A 22,662-nucleotide genomic window follows, 5' to 3' on the forward strand; every position below is an offset into this window, starting at 1 on the left:
TAAGAGAATAAATGATAATGTACACAGTTGGACAAGGAGAATGAGCTATTTAACACATAAATATAAGTTAAATTATATTCTATATTAATGTATATTACATAGTCAGTATTATATGGTTGGTTGGTTCTTGTCCTTTCTTATTGAAGAAGACCAAAATGACACCACTGTGTTAGAGATGAGTTACAGTGTGGCCGACTGTAGTTGATCAGACCAATATGAGCACAGAATACTTTACCACAGGTTAGACACAAATAGTCTATGCGAACATGGAGTGGTTTCCTTTGAGCTGGCTTCCATTTTACCTTGTTCATAGAGCACAGCATTCTCTCTGATAAGGGCATGCCCTGCTGGGCAGTTTTGTGCCAGTATCTCCCATGCTTTAAATATAATATTTAATAACTAGATAAAATGGTGCCATTAGAAGTAAAAAAAAAATTGGGGAGGTGAAGTTTGTCCCCTTAAAAGACCTAAGTGTTTGAGGTATGTTGGTAATGTTCCATCCAATTTTTGAAGCAGTTTAGACATTATTTCATAAACTTTTGATTTTTCTTTTACTTTTCTCTCATTTATGCATTTTCCTCACTTTTTTCCTCCCATTGCTCATCTGTTATCGCTTCCTTCCAAATCCTGCATTCTTTCCCTTGCATTCCTTCCCTATGTTTGTTTTCCATTGGTCCATGTGCTCACAGATGAACTGTATGCTCAGAAACTGAAATACAAAGCGATCAGTGAAGAGCTGGACCACGCACTCAACGACATGACCTCTCTCTAAGGGTGTTTCCTCTCTGTCTCTACCACCCTGCCTCCTGTCCTACTTAGCCTGGATTTGGCCTCTTCACTGTGACCAGGGCTCTTGGGGGACCTCTGGCCTTTACCATCTTCCCTTGCTCACTCATATCATCTTCCAGTGACCATATCTATAAGTGGTCTATCAAAATAAAGACAAGGAGTCTGGATCTCTAAACTTTCTTCTTTTCCATTTTCCCACTTGCAAATTTTACACCATCCCCAGGGTTCCTTTTTTTCATGACTCAGTCACATGGAAATTTGACTTCCTAGAGAAGGGTTCTTTTCAAATTTATTTATCTGAAAGTTGATTTAATAAAGCAAACAATTCCCATTTAAACAGGGTTTTCAAGTTTACAAAGCACTTTCTTGATTTTTTTGGACAAAATATTTCTTAAAACCATGTTTTCACAGAATTTTACTAGGGTCCAATCATTATGGCTGATATTACTGATGATAACTATAAGAAAAGTGGATATTTCTATAATGTTTTAATAGTGGAAAGGGTACTTTCCTCACAACATCCTTGTGACATTGGTATTTCAGATGGCAGGAAACTGAGCTACAGTGATGAAGGGACTTGTTTGAGGACAAAGAGTTTACAGAAAGTTTTTTTTTAAGGATGGGATTAGGGACTGGATCCGTGATTTCACTGGACAGAGAAACAGCCAGATCAGTGAATTTCCTCAGCCAATGTAAGTGGGTACCATCTCTGCAACTGAGTTGCCTAGAGCAACAAGAGGTTGAGAGAGTGACCCAGGATCAGCGAGTCTGAATGTATCAGAGTTGAAATTTGAGCCCAAGTTTTCCTGGCTTCAAGGCCAGCCTTCTCTATCCACTGGTCTATACTACCTCTCCCTTCTTTTTAAGTAAAAAAAAATTTGCTATAATTTTCCAAAGTCTCTAGATGACTTCAGATGCACTTATTGGGAAGACAACAGACACCACAAAAGCAGCAATGTTTTTTAGCCTTGGGCTGGTGGTACTGTGCAGAGTTGTAACTAAGGCAGGGCAACTGGGTTTCTGGATCAGTTGCTAAAATCTAATAGGATAACATTTGTAGTCCAAGTTGGTTAAAAAACAACCAAAATTAGTGCCTAGTTAGCAATACAAATGAGTTTAAATGGGAAACTAGCAGGTGGCCTGCACTTCCTCTGCCACAGGCCCTGGTACATCCCTTCCTGTCCTAGCCCCACCCTTCCCTCCAACAGTGGCCTCCTAGCTTTTTAGGGTCTGCACCTCCCTCCCCCCCACCAATGAATTGAGGGTGTGTGTGTGTGTTTGATTTATTATGTCCCCCAAGCAAAAAATTGCTTTTGTGAAGAAGTCTTCTGTTTTGAAGTCCTTGGGCCTTGGTTGACTCTCAGTTGTGCTTCTTATTCTCTTGTGTGACTAAGCATGCCACTTCCTCTGACTTTCTCAGTTCTTACTTCAGTTTTATGAAAGCTTTGGGCTAGGCCATCTAAGACTGTCTCCAGTTCTTACTTTGCATGCATGATTCTAATCCTAGAAGCAAATTGTTCCCTGTTGGAGAGGTTGTAGTCTAAGTTCTATATATCAGTTTCATTTCATTTGTTTTTCTTCATCTTTTATTCATGCACACTTTTAGTAAAAGGCATTTCACAAATCTTAATTAGTAATGGGGTATAAATCCTGCTCATAGTCTAGAGGATGGCAGAACTTCTTAAATTAAGATTCCTATGAGAGTCACCCATTCATTCCCCAGTCCCTAGAGAAAAGGAGGGAGGGGCTAATAAAAATTAGACTGGGAATTAAGGCATGGAATTCTTAAGTCCCATAATTTCAAAGATCCACTTAGATAAACAAGGGTGGCCCTCATTTCTGTAGTGATTTGCAGTTTACAAGATTCTTTCCTCCCAGTACCTCTATGAGATAGGGACCTCAAGGAGAATTAGTCTCAACTTGTACAAGAAGAAACTTGAAGCTTAGAGATCTGACTTAACATCACACAACTAGAAACAGAGTAGGGCTGGGAATCAAACCCAGGCTTTTGGCTACAAACTCCTTCCATAATACTGAGCAGTCTCCCTTAGTTCTTTTGACAAACTGCCAAACCTGACTTGGAGACTGAGTTAGGAGTCATAACTGTGTGATCTTGGGCTAATGTCCTTATCTGTCAAGGGTTAGACCTCCAAAATGCTTTTGAGCAGCAAAAGCCATTTTCCCATCTGAATATCAGTTTCTTCTTCTGTAAAATGGGGATAAATGTACTTGCTTCAGAGGATGGTTTTTATAAAAGTGCTATAGCAAAAGAAGTTAAAGTGAACTCAAATTCTTTTATATGTCTTCATCTTCCCCTACCCCATACACAACTCTTAGCTCCAGTTGCCTCTTCCTGATAACTATTTTTTTCACTCTAACCTTTAACACAAGCTCTCCCCACTCCCATCACATATATATGTATTTGGACAAGCTAATGGGATGGGTTTGGTTGCTATTTTTCCTTATATGAAGCCAAGTAGAACCAGCCCAGCCCTTCTCGCATATTTGTCCTCCATCTTTCCAGACATCTGTAAACTCTACCCTTTGAAATAACTGTACAGCCACACCTTGCCAATCACTTTGCAGAATTCAACATCTGGCAGTATTTCCTTTACAAGAACTATATTTCAAGGAAGCTGCTACAATTGGAATCCTGTTACAAATTTCAGAACTTGTTCCCACAAACAGAAATAATACTTTTTTTCCTAATCTAATCAAATGAAAGAGATGTGTTAGTATTTCAGTCATCTTCACAAGAAGCGTTTGTTGCCTAAGGAGATAGGATCTTCAATTTAATTCAACCACTTACTAATTGGGAATTCTGTTAGGAAAACAGATGAAACCAGCACAATACCTGCCCCCAAGAAGTTTACAGTCAGGTATAAGACCTATACCAAAATAACTATAATACAAGGCATAATTCAATTGAACAATTTTTTTTAATTAAGCAAGCACCTACAAAGTGCAAGCATTGGTAATTAAGTACAGAAGAAAGGACTTACAGCATGCAACAAGAGAAAGTAAGTCACTAAGAGATAGGTGAAAAAAGGTTCCCTAGAGGAGGCATAAGATGTCAAACCCTGGACCCACCCAACATCATAGTGTCAGATATTCCAAGCTAAAAAGGAAATTTGAGATCATTTAACTCTGCTCTCTCATTTTGCATATGAGAAACTAAGACCTAGAGAAGGAAAGTGACATGCCTAGCATCATATAAATTATAAGCAGAGCCAAGATAAAAAGTTGACTCCATTGACTTCAAATTCAGCCTTTTCCAGTTCTCTGTACTACCTCTGCAATGTTCTCTAAATCAGTGAAGATTCAACTTTTTAAATAGCCTTTTAGACAATTTTTTGTCAAAATCCATTTGAAAGTCTAAATAGTTGGTAGTAAAAAAATCTTTCCCCCAATTTCTGTCAGATCCTACTTTTTTCCCTGCAATGTGCTTACATTCTTCCAGCATTACAAAGTTCTCCTTGCTCTGTCTTCTTTTCCAAACCACTGTTTTATCTCTTCCTGCTCATCCTAACACAGCGCTAAATGGAATTCCTGTGAATTTTCTTAGTTGTGTCACCAAATTAGGAGTATAGTAAAATGACTAAGGTATAATTTAAAGTGAAGTCATCTCATCGAATTGCCTTGCTGGAGGGGACAGGGGAATGGTGTTGATTTTATTTAGTTTGTTTAGTAGCTGTCCTTCCAAAAGGTAACCCTTCTGTGGAATAGAGGTAACTCGGTACTCTGGAAGTCTATTAATGGACTTGGTCTACCAAGCTGGGAAGGCTTTTGGAGTGGGACTGGAAAGAGACTCTGTGTCTGTCACCTGACAACCAGTCTCTAGCAAGCAGGGAAAGGTTCATTTATCACCAGATGGCTAGCCATAGAGTGATTTTTTTTGCCATAACAACTCACAAAGACTGTCTACTGAGGTGTGAAGGGGCTATTGTGTTGGAGATGTCTGCAACAGTGAAATCATGTATCCTTGCAAGGCTGAAGGTTTTATAGAGATGCAATAAAAACACACATGAAAATTAAAGTGTGATTTGCATATCTGTGCAGTGAAGAAAAATTGGAACTGGAATCTCTAGAACCACTTTCAATATTCTTAAAGAGGGGGAAAAATGAATTACAGGATTCTGTTTTTCAACCAAAAGAAAAAGAAGTAACAAATTGTGTGGGTACCTGCAAAAATGTGTTTAATGCAATTGGGAGGACCAGGAACAAGTTTGAAATGATTCAAGTAGTAAAAGTTATGTGATGAGTCAGTGAAGGTGATACAGTTGATAGGAGTTTTCTATTAGGCTAGTTAAGAGCAGCTATGATTTCCCAAGTAGGTCTTTTGATAAGCTTGGATGGGTTTCAATTTTATTTTAATGTGTTTTAACTTTTTTCCCCCCCATTCTTAATTCCAACTAGAAAAACTTGCCCAGGCCAAAGAAGAGAACGTGGGCTTACATCAGACACTGGATCAGACATTAAACGAACTTAACTGTATATGAATCAAAAGAGAAGAATTTTGTTTGCCAGAAACTCAAGAACTCCATGTTGTCCCCTTCCCTTGTAAGAAGTTTCTTCTATTATTGCATCTTTTCTTTACTGGAAATGTCAATCAAATTATGAATACCTGACCAATATTTGTTACCAGAGAGGCTTTGGGCACCAGTTAAATCTAGTTTCTCCTTTCAAACAGCACACTAAAGCTTCTAGCTGCCTTTTTTTTTTAATCCTTAAATTGCATTTTTTTTCCCTTAGGCAGGCAGGGTATTTAACTTAGGCCAAAATCTTCAAGATTGAGGGCATTCTGTTACACTATAGGCAATAGCAGGGAACCCAACTGAGCTACTGGATCATGCCTGGGTTTTAAGCATTCCATGATACCCTTCTGTAAAAAGAAGGGCAGGGGCCAGCTCATAAAATGGGTGGGGACTTTCCATCCATAGTGAAAAGGTTGTTTTAGGAAGTCATAAACCACAAAGAATGGCCTAATTATTGTGGCCCTTCCTCCCTCTCTTCACTACAGGGCAAACATCCTCTGAGCAGTCACTGAGAAAATACTTTTAAAAGATAACCAACATCTACATTTTTTTTTCTGGATGAATATAGGAAAATCTGTTTTTGTATTGGTCCAAACATAGATGGCTTGCATAAAGACCCAAATGTGGCCTACAATTGTTACTTTTACTGTATGCCAAGACTTTTTTCCTTTAAAGGAAACCTCATTTTAGGATTTTAAGTGAGCTCAACCTATATTTGAACCAGTATGGTATTTTACTAACTTCTCATTTAGTAGTTGACTTCTGCAAAGCAATTGAAAGTTTCATTACAAATAAGGAACGATGTTTGCTCTGTTCCTTGATTCTGTATGACTGAGCACCAGTAACAAAGTCAACCAGCAATTAGTAGAAATTAATTTGACAGCCTGTCTCACCAATGGATGTAGCATGGTAGTGCTTCCTGTGGTTGATTCCAGCCCTTTTTCCATGCCACTTTCTGTGTCCACGAATCTGTTGGCTAGAAACACAGTTCTAATGGTGCCTCACTGTCACTAAAGGAGAAATAAATTCAAATTGTCTTGATTTTATTTTAGACTGCCATAGTACAGTGAATAGAAGATTGTTTGTTCTATTTCAGAGGGATTTTAATCTTTATTTTTGGGACCAATTCATAAAGACCAAAAACCTCCTGATTTAACTGGATACAGAGAATCAAATACACAGTACCTATTTGACATTGTTATACAGTTTTCTTGTGTACAGCTCAGTGCTAAAACATTCCTTATTCCACAGCAGTGTGGAGCAGATATGAAGACTCAAGTTTACAGTTGTGTTTAAAAATTACCCTGCTTCTGATTACTATTTATTAAGCATCACACTACCCAGAAACACACTAGGAAATGTGAAGCTGAATGAAACCAGTACTTTTCATTTAGATCTTTACCAAATGTATCATTTGTAATAGTATCACCTTTTTCTAGCTTTTGGTCAAATAAATTTTTACATAAACTGTTTGAGTTTTTGAGTATGGTGTGGCATAAATATGTGTGTGGATGTTTGGAAATGCTGAAATTCTTAAATTATCAATGGAAACTCATAAATGGAAATATCAATTGTATTCCTAAATGAAAATATATCCACTTTTTTCTTGTAAGAGTCATTTCAGCTAGGTAGCCACTGAACAATATAATAATAAAGGACCCTAAGAATATGTTTTTTCATATATTAATCCTATAAACTAACATTACTTCTCTGTCTTCATCATTTGAAATCTTCTCCTTACTCTATACACTAAAAAAAAAAAAATCAAAATGGCAGGCCCAATATGCATTATTTCATATCTTCTACAAACATATTTTTGGAACACCTACCAAGTATAGGATACTAAGACAGTTACAAAGAAGACAGTCTCTAATGGAGTTTATATTCTGGAAGGGAAGAAAGACTTGAAAACAAATAGTAATATAAGGTAATATGTAATAAGGATAAAAATAAGAGTAGGAAAAACAGGATTATAGAGGAAGGGAAGAACCATTTTAATTGAAAAATCAAATCCAGATTTTATAAAAGAATGGTAATCTTTCATGTAACTGACTTAGAAATGAAAACAGGCAATGTCTCCAAATGTTTACTGAAATTTAAGGTGTTCTAAGGAATGCTTTTCATTTCAACAAAAATATCCCATACTCTGTGAAAGGTATACCTAAGTGACAATAGTCAAGGCAGAAAGATTTTAATAGACTACAAATTGATCAAATCTAATAAGGAGAAATTGATTAGGGCTACACGGAAAATATTCCACAAACAATTTAAAAAATCAGCTTTACAAACAAGTACAACATAAGGAAGGCATGGCTAGGCAGCAAGTCATCTGAGAAAGATCTGTAGATATTTTTTTCATGGACTGCAAGCTCACCATGAGTCAACACTGATATGGCAGTCTTGAACTGCATCAAAAGAGGCTTAGTGACCAAATAGCACCGGAGCAAAGATATAAAAATATACCTTCCTTCTTTGTAGAAGTCAGGGTGCAATGAATGTTTTCTGGAAAAAGGAATAGGAAGAAAAATATTAAGAAACCATAGGTGATATAAAAACTAAAAATAGTACTTAAAAAAAGAATACTGCTCTTTGTGGATATAGGACACTATGGGTGTGGAACATTCCATATGTCAGACTTGACTGATATGTTAGCTTTGGTGACTTTTTTTTCCTTCTCTTTATTTTAAGGGATGGTTCTCTGGGAGGGAAGAAAAAGGAGAGACATATTAGAAAATGTAGATAATATAAAAGCAATATGTCAATAAAAATGTTTAAAAGAGAGAGATATGTTATCTAGGATTGGAGGTAATAATATCAACCAACAATTATTCAGCACTGTTGCATTTTGCTCTAAATAGACCACATCCTCAGTACTATGTTCATTTCTGGTATCACATTTTAAGAAGGACATTGGTAAGCTGGAAAGCTTCCAGGGAAGAACAAGATGATGAAAAGCCTGAATTCATGCCATAGAAGGACTGGTTTAAGAAAAAGCTACAGGGGGCAGCTAGGTGGCACAGTGAATAGAGCACCAGTCAGGAGGACTTGAATTCAAATGTGACCTCAGACACTTAAAAACTGCCTAGCTGTGTGAACCTTGGACAAATCATGTAACCACATGGTCTTAAATAAATAAAATTTTCTAAAAAAATAACAAAAAAGAAAAAGCTAAAGTGTGGCATGAAAGAAAGAAAAATCATGCAGAATGTTTCCATATTACAAACCTCAAAAGGCAACTAGAAGAGGAAACTTTACGAATGCTTTGTAGACATTAAGAGATCTTTGACTTCTAGAAGTCCAACAGGCAGATAACAAGTTCAAGTTCAAGAGAGACTTGAGGGGCGGTTAGGTGGCGCAGTGGATAAAGCACCGGCCCTGGAGCCAGGAGTACCTGGGTTCAAATCCAGTCTCAGACTCTTAATAATTACCTAGCTGTGTGGCCTTGGGCAAGCCACTTAACTCCATTTGCCTTGTAAAAACCTAAAAAAAAAGAGAGAGAGAGAGAGAGAGAGAGAGACACACACACACACACACACACACACACACACACACACACACACACACACACACGAGTTTCCCCAGATGCCTTAGGCAATTCAGTGAGTGGGTTCCCCAGAGGTCAATCTTCCAGCTGGAACAGGATTAGCACTTGTCAGCAATGTACATGCAAAAGAAGACAGTCCAGGTTTGCCTACACAATCCCTGAGTTCCCTTCCGAACTATGAGATTCCAAGCATTTTCTTTATAAGCATTTTTCTCTCATCTCCATTTCCCACAGAGCCTTGAACAAAAGTAGGACTGCATTCATTGTCTGTTTTAGTTTTTTTTGGGGGGGGGGGAGTTACAGGCAATGGGGTTAAGTGACTTGTCCAAGGTCACAGAGTTAGGTAATCATTGTCTGTCAAATACACCTATTTTGTCCTCTTCTGCTCTTTCCAGCATTTAAACCTTGTCTCTGAAACAACTCTACCCACTCTCTCTACCCTTGCACTCACTGTCCCCTATGTCTGGAATGATCTCACTTCCTTCTTGATCTATTGAATTCCAACCAATTAAGAAATATTTCTCAAGTGCCTACCACGGGCCAGCACTAGAAAATGACAACAATGATATAGCTCCTATCCTCAAGTAGCTTACATGTTATTGAAAAGAATGTATGCATATCTAAGTATATTCAATTCTATTCTCATTTTGACAAGACCATTGCCAAAGTATGCAAAAGTTTTTGGTTGTCCTTGCCTTCTACACCTCATTAATAGGTTCCCTTACTATAGTATGTAAGGTATTTGTCTCTTCTCAAATTTCTCAAGATTTCTCTCCCTACCCTCTCTCAGCTGAAAACTTTGTTTCATATTTCAATGGAAAAAAAAAGATCCTTTCCTCTCCTCCACATCTCCCATCATTTAGATGCATTCTGTCACTATTTACTTCATTCTTGTCTCAGATAAAAAGGTGGCCCTTTTTGTCAAGATGAATGCTTCTACATGCAAAAGTGATTCCATTCTATCTCATCTTCTCCAGCAGATTGCTTCCAACATCCCATTCTCACCAATCTTCAATTTCTCCCTTTCATTGGCTGCTTCCTCACTGACTACAAACACATCCATATCTCAGCTATTCTCAAAAAACAAAATCACTTGCTCTGTCCATACTCCCTAGTTAGCAATCTCATCTCCGTTCCCTTTCATGACTAAAGTCTTTGAGAAAGTCATCTACCGATAACCTCTATTTCCTTTCCTCTCACTGTCATGTTTCTACAATCTGATTTCCCACATCATTTGATTACAACAGCTCTCTCTCCAAAGATAATTATCATATCATGCCTACTAAACATAGTCATTCCCCAAGGTTCTTCTAACTCTACACTATTTTGCTTGGTGATCAGTTCCAGTGGGTTCAGTTGTCATCTCTATGCAGATATCAGATTTATCCAATCCTAACCTCTCTTCTGACTTTCATTATATCTCCAGCTGCCTACTGGACATTTAGAATTTAGATGCCCCATAAACATCTTCAACTTAAAATGTCCAATCCTTAACTCATTATCTTTGCCCCCTTCTGCACCTAAACTTCCCTAAACTTCCCTGTCAAGGGCACCATTTTTTCCATTCACCCAGACTTGCAATTCAAATCTCATTCTCATCCCCAACATCCAGTCTGTTAATCAATACTGTGGAGTCTATCCTCTCATCTCCTGCATACATCTCTCCTTTGATATTGTCACCTCTATGCTGTAAATCCCTATAATCTCATGCTGGAATCTGTCTCAAATCCTTTCCCACCCCAGACTACTCTCCATTCATCAAAGTGATCTTCATAAAGTGAAAGTTTGATCATGTCACATGGCTTCCCTCCCTTTATTCAATCTCCAGGTTAAATATAAAAATCCTCTTTCCAGCATATTTTCATTTTACTCCCCCAGAGAGGTGATCTAGTGACACTGGTCTCCTCACTAGTTTCAAGCTTCTTTGACCTTTCCTCAAACAAAAAGTACCATGTCCCAAGAGATCAATCTCTAGCCATATTCACTAGCTGTCCCCCAGGCCTGAAATCCTTTCCCTTCTTAACTCTGCCTCCTGGTTTTGCCAACTTCCTCAAAATTCCAACAAAATTCTATTTTCTGCAAAAAGTCTTTCCTGGTCTCCTGTGCTAGTGCCTTCCCTCTGAGTTTTATCACCAATTTATCCTGTATACTGTATATCTTTTTTTATTCTTAGTTGTTTGCATGTTGACTCCCCCTTATATTATAAACTCCTTGAGGACAGGCCTTTCTTTGCATTCCTATTACCTTGGTTGGCACTAGTAAATGCTTGACTTGACAAGATATTAAAGGCATTGTGGGCTAGTGCTGACCTTTGAGCTAGGAAGACCAGGTTCAAGTGCTTCCTGATACATACTGATTGTATGACCTAGAAAAGTCACTAAAGTTTTCAATACTTTAGGCAACTCTCTTAAGACTAAGTTACAGAGAAGAAGCCAATATGCTTGGTAGGGTTGTGTTCCTTCTACCATTTGGGAATTCCTTTTATCTGTGAAACCAAAGACTATAAAAGTCTGACACAAAATAAAAAAAGTAATGGTGGAAGAAGGTATGAGAGGGAGGAGACGAGGTACCTGATTCAGGACAACTTTTTCTTCAGTTACAGCCTCCAGTTTAAAATGGCAGCTTCACCATAGTCAAGTCACTTCACCTCTCTGTGCCCCCTTCCTAAGACTTAAGGGCAGACCAAAGTACATTTCTAAATAGGAGTTTTCTTCCTCTGAGTTAACAATACCAATGAAATCACAGGTCTCAATAATAATAAATTGGGATGGGAACAGGAACTTAACACAATTCATCCTTTCACTTCAAATCAAATTCTGCCTCTAGCAAGCTTTTCCTAGTGGGAGGGAGGGGGCAGGCAACAATCTCCTTCACACTCTAATTTGTTTTGCACCTTTCTAATGCATATATGCTAAACATATTTCAGTTATGCGTCTATGTCTAAAATGTTTTATTTGAAAAAGGGTGTCCAGTTAGAAGGGAGTCAAGTTGCAGAGGGCCTGGCAAGGCCTACTTGTACACATGTCATCTGGTAGGGAATGGGCATCCCTTGAAGCTGTTGGAACAGAAGAGCCATCTTTTTGTTTTTTTACTTCACTCAGGAAGTTGAAGCTTTGAGGATGAAGGTGGGACTATTAAGTCAATGGGTCAGGAAGGAAGGAAGGAGAGAGGGAAGGAAGGAAGGAAGGAAGGAAGGAAGGAAGGAAGAAAGAAAGAAAGAAAGAAAGAAAGAAAGAAAGAAAGAAAGAAAGGAAAGAAAGAAAGAAAGAAAGAAAGAAAGAAAGAAAGAAAGAAAGAAAGAAAGGAAGAAAGGAAGAAAGGAAGAAAGGAAGAGAGGGAGCAAGGAAGGAAGGAAGGAGAGAGGGAAGGGGGAGGGAGGAAGGAAGGAAGGAAGGGAGGGAGGGGGGAAGGAAGGGAGGAAGAAAGGGAGGAAGGCAGAGGGAAGAGGGGAAGGAAGCAAGTAAGCAAGGCGTGTTTTAAGAAAAATTAAATTACAGCGCCATTGCTACATTCGAGGAAAAAGGGAGAGGGAAAAGGACAATGGATGAAGGGACGGATGACTGATTGAATGAATGAATGACCGAAGGAATGAATGACCGAGTGGCCGGCCGGCCGGCCGAAAGACGCCCTCGGAGGGGCAGGGGCCCCGCAGAAGCGCCGGGTGCCCGGGCCGGGCGGCCGGTTCGGGCAGATGCGGGCTACCCCACGCCGGCGCCAGGCCCCGCTCCCCGCGAAGTCCCGCCGGGCCGGGGGCGGAGAAGCCGAGCGCCCCCTGCCGGCAGCTTCGGTTAACGGCCGCAGAGAGCGATTAACGGCCGCTCCGGGGCGGCCCGGGGCTCCCCCTCAGCGCCCCGCCCCTGGCCCGGGCCCCGCCTTTTCCTCCCACGTGACTCCCCTCCCGCGCCCCATGGAGGGGGCGGGGCCTCGCTGGGGCGCGGGAGCCGGGATGGGTCTCCCCCGCCCAGCTGAGGGCAAAGGCGGAGTTTCGGGGCTGGGCTCGGGGAATTGGAGGCACCCCACCCCCCTCTGTCCCCGCCTCCGCCCCGTCGCACTCCGGTTCCCATTTGAACCTCGAGTCCCTCGCTCTGACCAATCCCGAGGCTGTTCTGGCGAAGTGAACGCGAGCCCGGCCAATGGGAGGCAGGCTCGGGGTTGCTTCCTGCTTCGCCTCCCCATCTCCTTCCCGGAGCCCGCCGAAGGGTCTGGGGGCCGGCGAGGGGTGGGCGGCGGCCGCCGTGACGCGTAGTGGGACCTCGGCCAATCGTGGGCGGGCGCGCCGCAGATTGACAAGGGCGGCGGCCAGTGTCGAGGCGCCGCCGGCACTTCCCGTCGAGGAGGTACAGTGTGTAATATGGCGAAGACCTACGATTACCTGTTCAAGCTACTGCTGATCGGGGACTCGGGGGTGGGGAAGACCTGTGTCCTGTTCCGATTCTCCGAGGACGCCTTCAACTCCACCTTCATCTCCACTATAGGTAGCGGGCCCGGGGCCGGGGGCCGAGAGGCGGGGCCCCGGCTGCGGGCCGGGACTGGGGCCCCGGGGGTGCCGAGGGAAGGAGGGGGGACGCGGAGACGGAGAAGCAACAGGGTGGGGAGAGGACGGGGGAACGCGGGGGGCAACGGAATCGGGAGGAACAGCCCCCCCATCCTCCAGGGTCGGCCTGAGGTGGTTGGGGCAGGATCGGGGGGCCGAGTAACTGGGAAGTGGACGCCCGGGGTGAAGGGCCGAGAGTGGGGCCCCGAGAAGAGGAGCGGCTCACCCCAAGGTCACCAGGAGCCCGGGACGGGGGGCCGCTGCTGGGCACCAGGGGCGGGAGCTTCCCAGTCTCGAGCTCCCATGGGCACATCTGTGCCCGGGCAGTGCCCTTCAGAAGGGGGCCACAGCCGGGCCCCTTCCCGGCTTCCCCTTGTGGCTCCCCCATTTCCAAAGAGAGATCCCTCCAAGTTGCAGCAGCATGCAGTGGCAGCGAGGCCCGAAGACCCGAGTTCTCATTGAATTCTGGCCCCGCCACTAACTCTGGGCCTCAGTTTTCCCATCTGTAAAATGAGAGGATTGAACTAGATACGTACTCAGGACTCTAATTATAGCTCCCATGGTGTCTACTCCTTTATGGTTTATGACATTTTGTTGAGAGCTAGCAGTAACCTTAGTTCCTGTTTCCAGCCCTCTCTTTAATATAAGGTTAAAGCAGTCCCAAAGCGAAGATGAAGTGATAGGACTTTCCTTTGTGTCATCAAAAGTAGATGACTATCAGATAAAAGCACCCTGCTGCACCTTAATCAGCTTCAGCCAGACTTCCCTATCTTCCTGCTCAGAAAGGCTAGCTGTTAACTTCAGAGAGGGACGTTGGGTTTAGAAAGCTCCTGCCTTGATGTTAAATGAGACTTGCTGGAGAAATATGAAAAATGTTGAATAGTGGGTGCTTATTGAGGTGCTGTCAGGCTTTTAAAAGTAACTTGTTCAGAGTTGGTTCCGTTCAGAAATGTGATGAATGGAGAGGCAGAGTAGTGCTCTGACAAGATGGACTTTTTGAGTCAGATGATTTGGACTTTGTGATTTGGTTCTACTATTTACTTATGTGACCTTGAGGAATTCACTTTAATTCTCTGGGTTTCTTCATCTGTATTCAATAAACATCAAGCACCTGCTACTAGCCAGCACTGTGTGAAGGAGGCAGATACCAAAAGTGATGAAGGAGTTGAACCAGATGACCTTTGATGTCCCTTCCAGCTTCAAAGAGCATTGATGAGGAGACAAAATGGTCCTTACTCTCTTGGAGTTTCTGATACTTCCTGTTCTCAAAGGCCTGAGGCCTTACTGAAGAGAATCAAAATAGTTGCATTAGTGACTTTGTCCCATTTTGAGCATGGGTCTCTTTCTTACTTATTCATTCTGATTTCTTTAAAATCCTCTGAGAAGTGGAAGTTAAAACCTTTTCACTTCCCTGCAAATCAGAAAGTACCATGCATATGGTAGTAGCATAGCTAATGCTTACCCTAGACTTCAGTTCTACTTACTCCTTAAAGATTTCAATTTAGACGTTTTCTAACTCCTTACCTGTGCTACTGAGATCCATTCTGGGGTTTTCATTTAGGAAAACCAGTATTTTCAAGCAGCAGTGTGCCTTGAGATCATTTCATTCCAACCCTTCATTTCACTGATGGAAAACCAGCCCAGAGAATGACTTTTGGTTTAGGGTTACCCAGAGAGTAGTGGCAAAGCCCCACCTAGATCCCTCATACCAGTATTCCCAGCTTAATAAAATTTAATTTCTCTATTGCCTTTAATCTTTGTGTTGGCAGGAAGGTTTTGTGACTTTGTAATTTGGGGGGAGAGTGGAGGCAGAATCTGTGACTTGAGTTTTGGAGAACTCTTAAGAGTCTCCTTGAACCAATACGGATTGATTCTGCATTTTATAGTCTTAGAGAGTTGCCAGGGCCCCAGAGAAATTAAATGACTTGCCTGGAGGTGCTTAGCTGCTTAGTGACAGACCCAAGTCTTTCTGACTCCAAGGTCAGCTCTACCCACTCTACTATCTTGTTTCTTTACCTTATAATTAGGCCTGATTCTTAAGCTCCATAAATTACATTTCTTAATTAAGTTTATGATATTAACAAAACTCAAGAAAAGTACAAAGTGTTGCCTTAAGGGCAGTACAAATTCATCACCTCTGATCACATGCCTTTTAAATTCTTGTTAACAGAAGGTGAAGAGGAGTTTAATTAGAATCAGCATCCAGCTGTCAAGCCCTAGACTATATTGGAATACAGGATATTTGAGGGCAGGTTGCTTTTAACCATGGTCTTTTCTGTTGCTTTGAACTAATTGTCTGATATGATTTTTACTATTGTTTTGCCATAGAAACTTTCTTTTGATTACCCTTGGACTCTATCATTTAAGCTTGGCTCTTTGTCCTCTTGGAATCAATTCTCATCATTCAGGCTCCATTTCAGATACTCCCAGAGGGACTTTTGTGTAAATGTACAGTTGGGATAGTTGAATTAGGGGTGTGCAGCTGATTTCAATGAGGCAAAAAGTGGGTTTGGAGGTTGTAATGAAAACACACTGCAAAAACTATAGTGAACTTCTGAAATGTACTAATGTACTAGTAATGTCATTTTTCTTCTTTCAGGCATTGACTTCAAAATTAGAACCATAGAGCTAGATGGCAAAAGAATTAAACTACAGATATGGTAAGAATCTTTACACTGTTAGTACTTTTTCTTATTAGCTTGTCTTTACAGATGTGTTTTGCTATACCTTTAATTTCTACAGTGTTACTGTTTTGAAGAAGAATTCAGCATGACCCAACAGGACTACACCCCTTATGGAGCATCTCCTTTCCCCCATCCACTCCACCTCCCTTAAATATGTTGACCATGTCTAATTGTTTACACAACTCTAGCTAGTCACTTGAACAAGCATCTTTTCTTTAAAAGAGTTTTATGTTTCACACCTACCTCAAAGGAGTTGTTTTCTTTTTGTCATAGGCTTTGTGTTGAACTTTTGGAGCACTCCATTATGGTTTTCTTTAAGCTGAACTTTTGTAGTCATGTGACATTCCAAGAGTTAGCCAGAATAGACCCTTCTTTCCATGTGGGTTTGATCTGTTATCTCTGTCTATTTGCATTTAATTTGGGCAAAAGCCTTTATCTGCCTCTGACCAGGGTAGAGAATTAACATTAACTCTCATTGTCTTTCGTTCAAATCAGTATATAGTAAACTGGCTTTTCATATTGAATTTAGAAGGATGTCACTAATGCAAACATTACTTTGCATGTTTTCCTGAAATCCCAAAGCAAAACAGATATGTCTTGTGTAAAATACATGTTTTCATTTTCAAGACCTTGAGAGTGAATTCCCATGATGTAATAAAATGTACCAAATTGGCCAAGATTCTAAACCCTGGATCTAAGAATGTTGTAGTTGAATTCTTGGCATATTTAGGCATACCTATGATTGATACATTTTGTTTTGCTGCCAAGGAGTAGTACACAGATTTTAACATCTGAGCAGATGCTGCAAACATATCAAGATTTAGTTTTAGACTCCCTAGGTTGGTTTAACTCAAATTAATTAATTTTTTTTTAAAATACCTGCACTGTGTTAGATATGCATGGTTGAGTTTTAATATAAATGATTCAGATTTGCATTATTCAGTAATATGCATATATCGTTCTCATCTCGCCAAGCCCAGTCCATTCCCAATCTTTCCCTTTCCTCTAATCTGTCCTTCACTCTTGTCTGATTACTTTTCTTAGGCAAAGACCTGTCTTCTCTGAATCCTTTGGTAGCTCCTCTCTTGCCAAAAAAAAAGATCAAATTCTTTATCCTGATATTCAAGGCCTTACCTTTTTCAGCATCGTCTCATTCTGTTTGCCTTAAAAACTCTTTACCATAACCAAATTGGACCTTTTGTCACCCCTTTACACCCCTTTGCTTTCCTACTTTGTGCCTTTTTATTTTTTTAACTTTTTTTTATTTTTTTGCAAGGCAATGGGGTTAAGTGGCTTGCCTAAGGCCACACAGCTTGGTAATTATTAAGTGTCTGAGGCCAGATTTGAACTCAGGTACTCCTGACTTCAGGGCCAGTGCTCTATCCGCTACGCCACCTAGCCGCCCCTTTGTGCCTTTTTATATACACAGTTTGTTTCATCTTAAATTCACCATCTTCCCATCCTTCCTTTTGAAATCCATCCTATCCTTTAAGGCTCAATTCAGATTCATCCTGCATGAAAATATTTTCCTAGATAATATTGCTGTTCCTCTTAGACCTCAGATAGCCTTTATCAGCACCCTTTCATGTATTATTTTACATTATATTAGCTGTGTGCCATATTCATCTTTTTGCAAGGCAATGACCATTAGCTAAAATTTCTCTTGCTCCCAGTGCTAATGCAGCACTCTATGCATGATAGATCATTAATAAATACTTGTTGAATTCTTCCTCATGAATATGAGTGAATATAATTGTACATTTTATTTAAAAATGCAAATCTTTTTGTTTTAGGGACACAGCTGGTCAGGAACGGTTTCGAACAATTACAACTGCATACTACAGAGGTGCAATGGTATGGATTTTTTTTTTTAATTATTAACTTTGAGTGCACAGGCCTTAGAACTACAAAATATTTTTTTTTAGAAGGAAAAAGTCTCTTTGACTGTGGTTTTCTCCATGTGTTCTCAAGTGTAGTAATGTTTGACAAAGGACCTTGAAGAAATTGAAAAGGCATATAGTCATTTAAAATCTGTAAAGAAACTTTTAGGTGAATGAGTAAAGAGCATTGGACATGGATTCAAAAGGCTAGAGTGGTAAAAGACAAAAAGGCTAAATTTGGAGTCAAAGGAACCTTGATGCAAATTTCAGCTTAGTCACTTTCTACAGGCAAGCCCTTTGACCTTACTGGGCCTTAGTTTCTTCATTTATAAAATAAGGGCATTGGCTCGATGGTCCCCTAAGGTCTCTCATCCAGCTCTAAACCTCTGATTTTCTGAAATGCCTCTTGACTCTGTATGAACATAGGTAAGTCACTTCCTATCTCTGCACCTGTTTTAGCCTCTTTAAAATAGGGGGTGATAATATTTATACAGTCTACCTGATGGGGCTCTTAGGATTAAAATACTTTGTAAATTGCAAAACAGCTATTTAAAATTTAAGTCATTAACAAGTTAGGCAGAATTATATCCAGGAACTTAATAATTATTATCCCCATTTCATAGGTGAAAAAACCTCAAGCCAGCTGAAATCATAGGCTCATAACTTTGAGGCTGTGAGAGAGCTTTGAGTTTTTCTAGTCGCATTTGCCTATGGTTTTATGGTTAACAAGAAACAGACCAGGGACCAGAAGCTGGTGCTCCTGACTCCATTGTTCTCTTCACTACACTCTACTGTTCCTATCCATTATTGATTTATTCATAATAAAACAATTCAAAACAGTGATTTTTCCCAGCTGATGAGATCCCCTTTTGTTCGTTAATAAAAGTACAGTGTCAGATAATCCAAGCTGAACTCACTCATATCCTATTTATTCCAGTCGTTTGGCTTGTTTTCAAGCCCCTGTTGCTTCATTACAGCCAGTTTTTCTGGTCCTTTCTGCTGTAGCTTGAGCTGAGTTTAATGTGCAAATCTCCCACATGCACCATTCTTTTCTCACTGATTCCCATCTCCACCTACAGAAGGACTGTGAAGGTTGTTAGTACTAGGTTGAGGTCATAGAATTCCATTGGGATGTGGGTCTAACTTTCCAGATTTCTTAGCTTTTTTTTTAACAGAGTAATTTATTAATTTGTCATTTTATAGGGCATTATGCTGGTCTACGACATCACCAATGAGAAATCTTTTGATAATATCCGGAACTGGATTCGGAACATTGAAGAGGTAGTTAACTGTTGGTCCATTTAAATTATTTGAGAATTTTTAAATGTTTGTGAGTCAATGGATGATTCAATGTTATCTGATTTTACATAAACTAGGATCTCAGCCCTGGTGGTCATGAGGAAATAAGCTGTCAAGTAAGATTTGGGTTCAAATCTGTTATCAGCCAGAACTTTACCTCTTATAGGCTCATTCTTTTCATTCATACAATGAGGCTAATATTTGGTATAGAAATTTTAAAGAATTATAAAACTATAACCTGGCATTATCTAATAGAGGCAAGGCTGGGAAGAACAAGGCCACAGGATACCTTTTTTTCCCCCATAAAATTTTAATAGTTAAAAAAAAATAGAGCTAGAAATTGGGGGGGGGGGGTTCTCTTGGTATCCCAGAAAAATAAGCCCCTTGGACAAAAATGAGCTTGGAACAGCCTATCTCCTATCATTGATGACTAACTGGGAGGTGTTTCAGGACTAAAGTTCAGCAAGAGGACTTCAGTCAGTCATAAAGTCATAGGAAAGTATTGTCACATCTCTGTTGATTAGAGCCTTAAAATTGAAAATTCTTACTGCTTCCCCCTGCCCCACCCTTCCCAATTTCTTCAAACTCATGACAAGTAAAGTTTGCTGAAATGCATTATAACTAAACAAGGAATAGTATGTCTACTGCCTTATAGTTGAAATACAAAAGTCTATTCATTCAAGGTAGATGAGCCATAACGTTATGTCTGTTTCAGTCAGACCATAAACTAGACAGGTAAATGAGTGAAACTAAAGGAAATAGGTTTTGATGTAAGGCTGTGAGAAGCTGATTAGAAGAGCTGGCTTTTTCACATTTACAGAGAAGGCTGTTTTCCAAGGAATTGGGGTATCCTGATTAGAATTGTAGCTTTTATTCAATATTTAATATTTAACCATACTCCTAATGTCAGTACTTCCTTCAGGCCAAAGACAATTCCTTCACACCTTAGGAGACAGCTTCATGTGTTGTTGTGAGCCAACAAGTCATCACCTGTTTTTTTAGTGATGTACTTTAGTTTGATTCTTAGACAACAGATACATATAGATACATAGTTTGTCATTAGTCCTCATAGGCAAAGACTTTCTAGCTCAGAACATATGATTGTACTGCTGTCTTTTATTTCCAGCTTCCTCTGATTCTTCAGTTAGTCTTTCATAGTTTTTCTGTTTTTTTTAACTTGTTTTTTCTTTCTTAAGAGAAGCAGACTGGGCAAATAGAAAGAACATATGATTTTGAGTCAGGAAATCTGAGTTAAAAATCCCAGCTCTTCTTTTCTATTAACTAACTGTCACCTTGGGCAAGACATTTAACCTTTCTTGACTTACGTTTTCCTCATCTGTAAAATGGGGATAATATTTAATATAGTTTATCAGATGGGTCTGAAAATCAAATAACATATCTAAAGTGACTTGTAATCATAAATCTACAGCATTATAATTTCTTTTTTAAAATAATTTGTATTCTAGGTTGTATTCTCCCCTAATGATTTTTGTTATTACTGAGTAGAATTTATTTTCATCACATCTTCTTGCTCTATGTCACTAAAATACAGTATTAGAATTGAGTTTTGTGTTTTTTATCCCTGCAACTTTGCTGAACTGCTTTTGACTCTTAGACATTTTTTATTTTTCCCCATTTTTCTAGATGTACATTGATGTCAGCTGCCAAAAATAATTTTTAAAATTTAACTCAATTTGTGTCCATTATTTATCACTTATAGCTGTCCACACTATATTAACTACAGATGGTAATTGGGGCCTGACTTGTTGCTGATTTTTAGGGAGAATTCACTTAGAACTTTTCTATTTAGTATTGGTTCTTGTAGCATGCCAGGGCCATAAGGGGACTTAAACAAGAACACAAAATGTTAAAAATGATTAAGATATCATCTAGCTCAGTTTCTTCATTTTATAAGACCAAAGACTTAGAAAGCTAATACCTATTTGAAAAAAAAGTTCTCATCATAATTAGACATTGAATTTTCTTGACTACTTTCTCAATTACTGTTACCTATATATAATATAATATTCTATATTAACAGTAACAGTATGAATTATACTATTTTTTTGAATAATATGATAACTTATTAGTACTAGCTTTACATTCATCAAAAAGCAAAAATTGAATGCCAGCGGCAACATGGCCAGCTGTAGAAGATCAAAATAAGGACAAAGGAGTTTAGATCATTAACCTAAAACAGTTTTCCACTTGGGAGAAAGTTTGACCAGAAGGAATGCTATCCTGAAGTAAATGTATGTTTTGTTTGCTCACATCATACATTAGGTTTTTGCATGTGTGCTCATTAAGTATGTTTGAACTGCCATTTTCCATTGTTCTCCTTGTCAGATTTGGGGATCAAAATAAGATTTAGCTCCTAGCATCATTTTTTGTAACTTTTTTGATTATCTTTAAAGCATTAATCTAGAATTGAGAGTATTTCTTCTTTGCGGGAGTTGGGGGAAGATGCAAAGAGGAAACTTGTGCAAATCAAGATGACTCAGTTCCAACCTGGAAATTAGGAGACCTGAGTTCTAGTTATGGATCTGTCATACTAGCTACATGATCTTGACCAAGTTATTCCCTTTATTAGAGCTTCAGTTTCCTTATCTGTGAAATGGGGAGAATTGGATTAGATCATTTCATCCTCTAAATTATTTTCTTTTTTTAGTTTTTGCAAGGAAGTGAGGTTAAGTGACTTGCCCAAGGTCACACAGCTAGGTAATTAGAGAATAGATTTGAACTCAGGACCTCCTGACTCCAGGGCCGGTGCTCTCTCCACTACGCTACCTAGCTGCCCCTCTAAATTATTTTCTATTTATCAGTGTCAGTGGGATTGGGAGGAGGGAGGGGCAGTAAGAAGGAAGTACCTAGTCATCTATTTTTATTACCAGTTATATTGCCTAAAACTGAGAATAAAAATTCTGCTTTCCTATTTTCATAATATTTTTGTATTTGCTATGATCTACTGGTTTTGTTCATTTGCATTTTTTTCATCAATTTGATTCATCTTTTGTTTTCTCAAAGAATCAATTTTTTATTTAAAGTTGTTTTGTGATTTTGCTGACTTTATTTTTTAATGTCCATTTGTTTATTTTCTAGAAACATAAAAGGTTAAAGCTGAAGAAAAAACTTTAATTTCCTTTCAGATTTTAGTTTAGTAAGAAAAACAAATATCCTTGACAAATAATAATAAAAAGATTGTGTAGCAATAAACTTCTGTTAAGTTTAATTTTTTTTTAATGTGCATATTGTTTAGATAGGGTTCCCCCCTTGTTCTGATTCTGCCAGCTTTGCTCTGCATTGTATATGCCTCCCCATGGTACTTTGGATTCTTTATTGTTGTCATTTCTTCTAGCATAATGTTTCTGTTGCATTTGATTCCACAATTTTGCAGGAT

The 22,662-nt window shown here is 39.4% G+C and overlaps 1 protein-coding gene and 1 pseudogene across 6 annotated transcripts in view; both read left to right on the forward strand.

The window, feature by feature from the left end:
* The window catches only part of TPM4 (tropomyosin 4), a 103,642-nt gene that overhangs the window by 32,503 nt on the left and 48,477 nt on the right, over positions 1-22,662 (forward strand). For 2 of the 6 annotated variants that reach the window (XM_074204349.1, XM_074204353.1), the window contains one exon: positions 690-5,199. The exons of 2 other annotated variants lie outside the window; for them this stretch is intronic. In XM_074204349.1, the coding sequence (XP_074060450.1) occupies positions 690-772 (83 nt within the window). In that variant the 3' untranslated portion in view covers positions 773-5,199. 2 more of the 6 variants (XM_074204348.1, XM_074204352.1) reach the window with 2 other exon arrangements.
* LOC141500849 (ras-related protein Rab-8A-like) overlaps positions 12,922-22,662 on the forward strand; it is a 31,373-nt pseudogene continuing 21,632 nt past the window's right edge.

Source organism: Macrotis lagotis, chromosome X (genome assembly GCF_037893015.1).
Source record: "Macrotis lagotis isolate mMagLag1 chromosome X, bilby.v1.9.chrom.fasta, whole genome shotgun sequence".
NCBI lineage: Eukaryota > Metazoa > Chordata > Mammalia > Peramelemorphia > Peramelidae > Macrotis > Macrotis lagotis.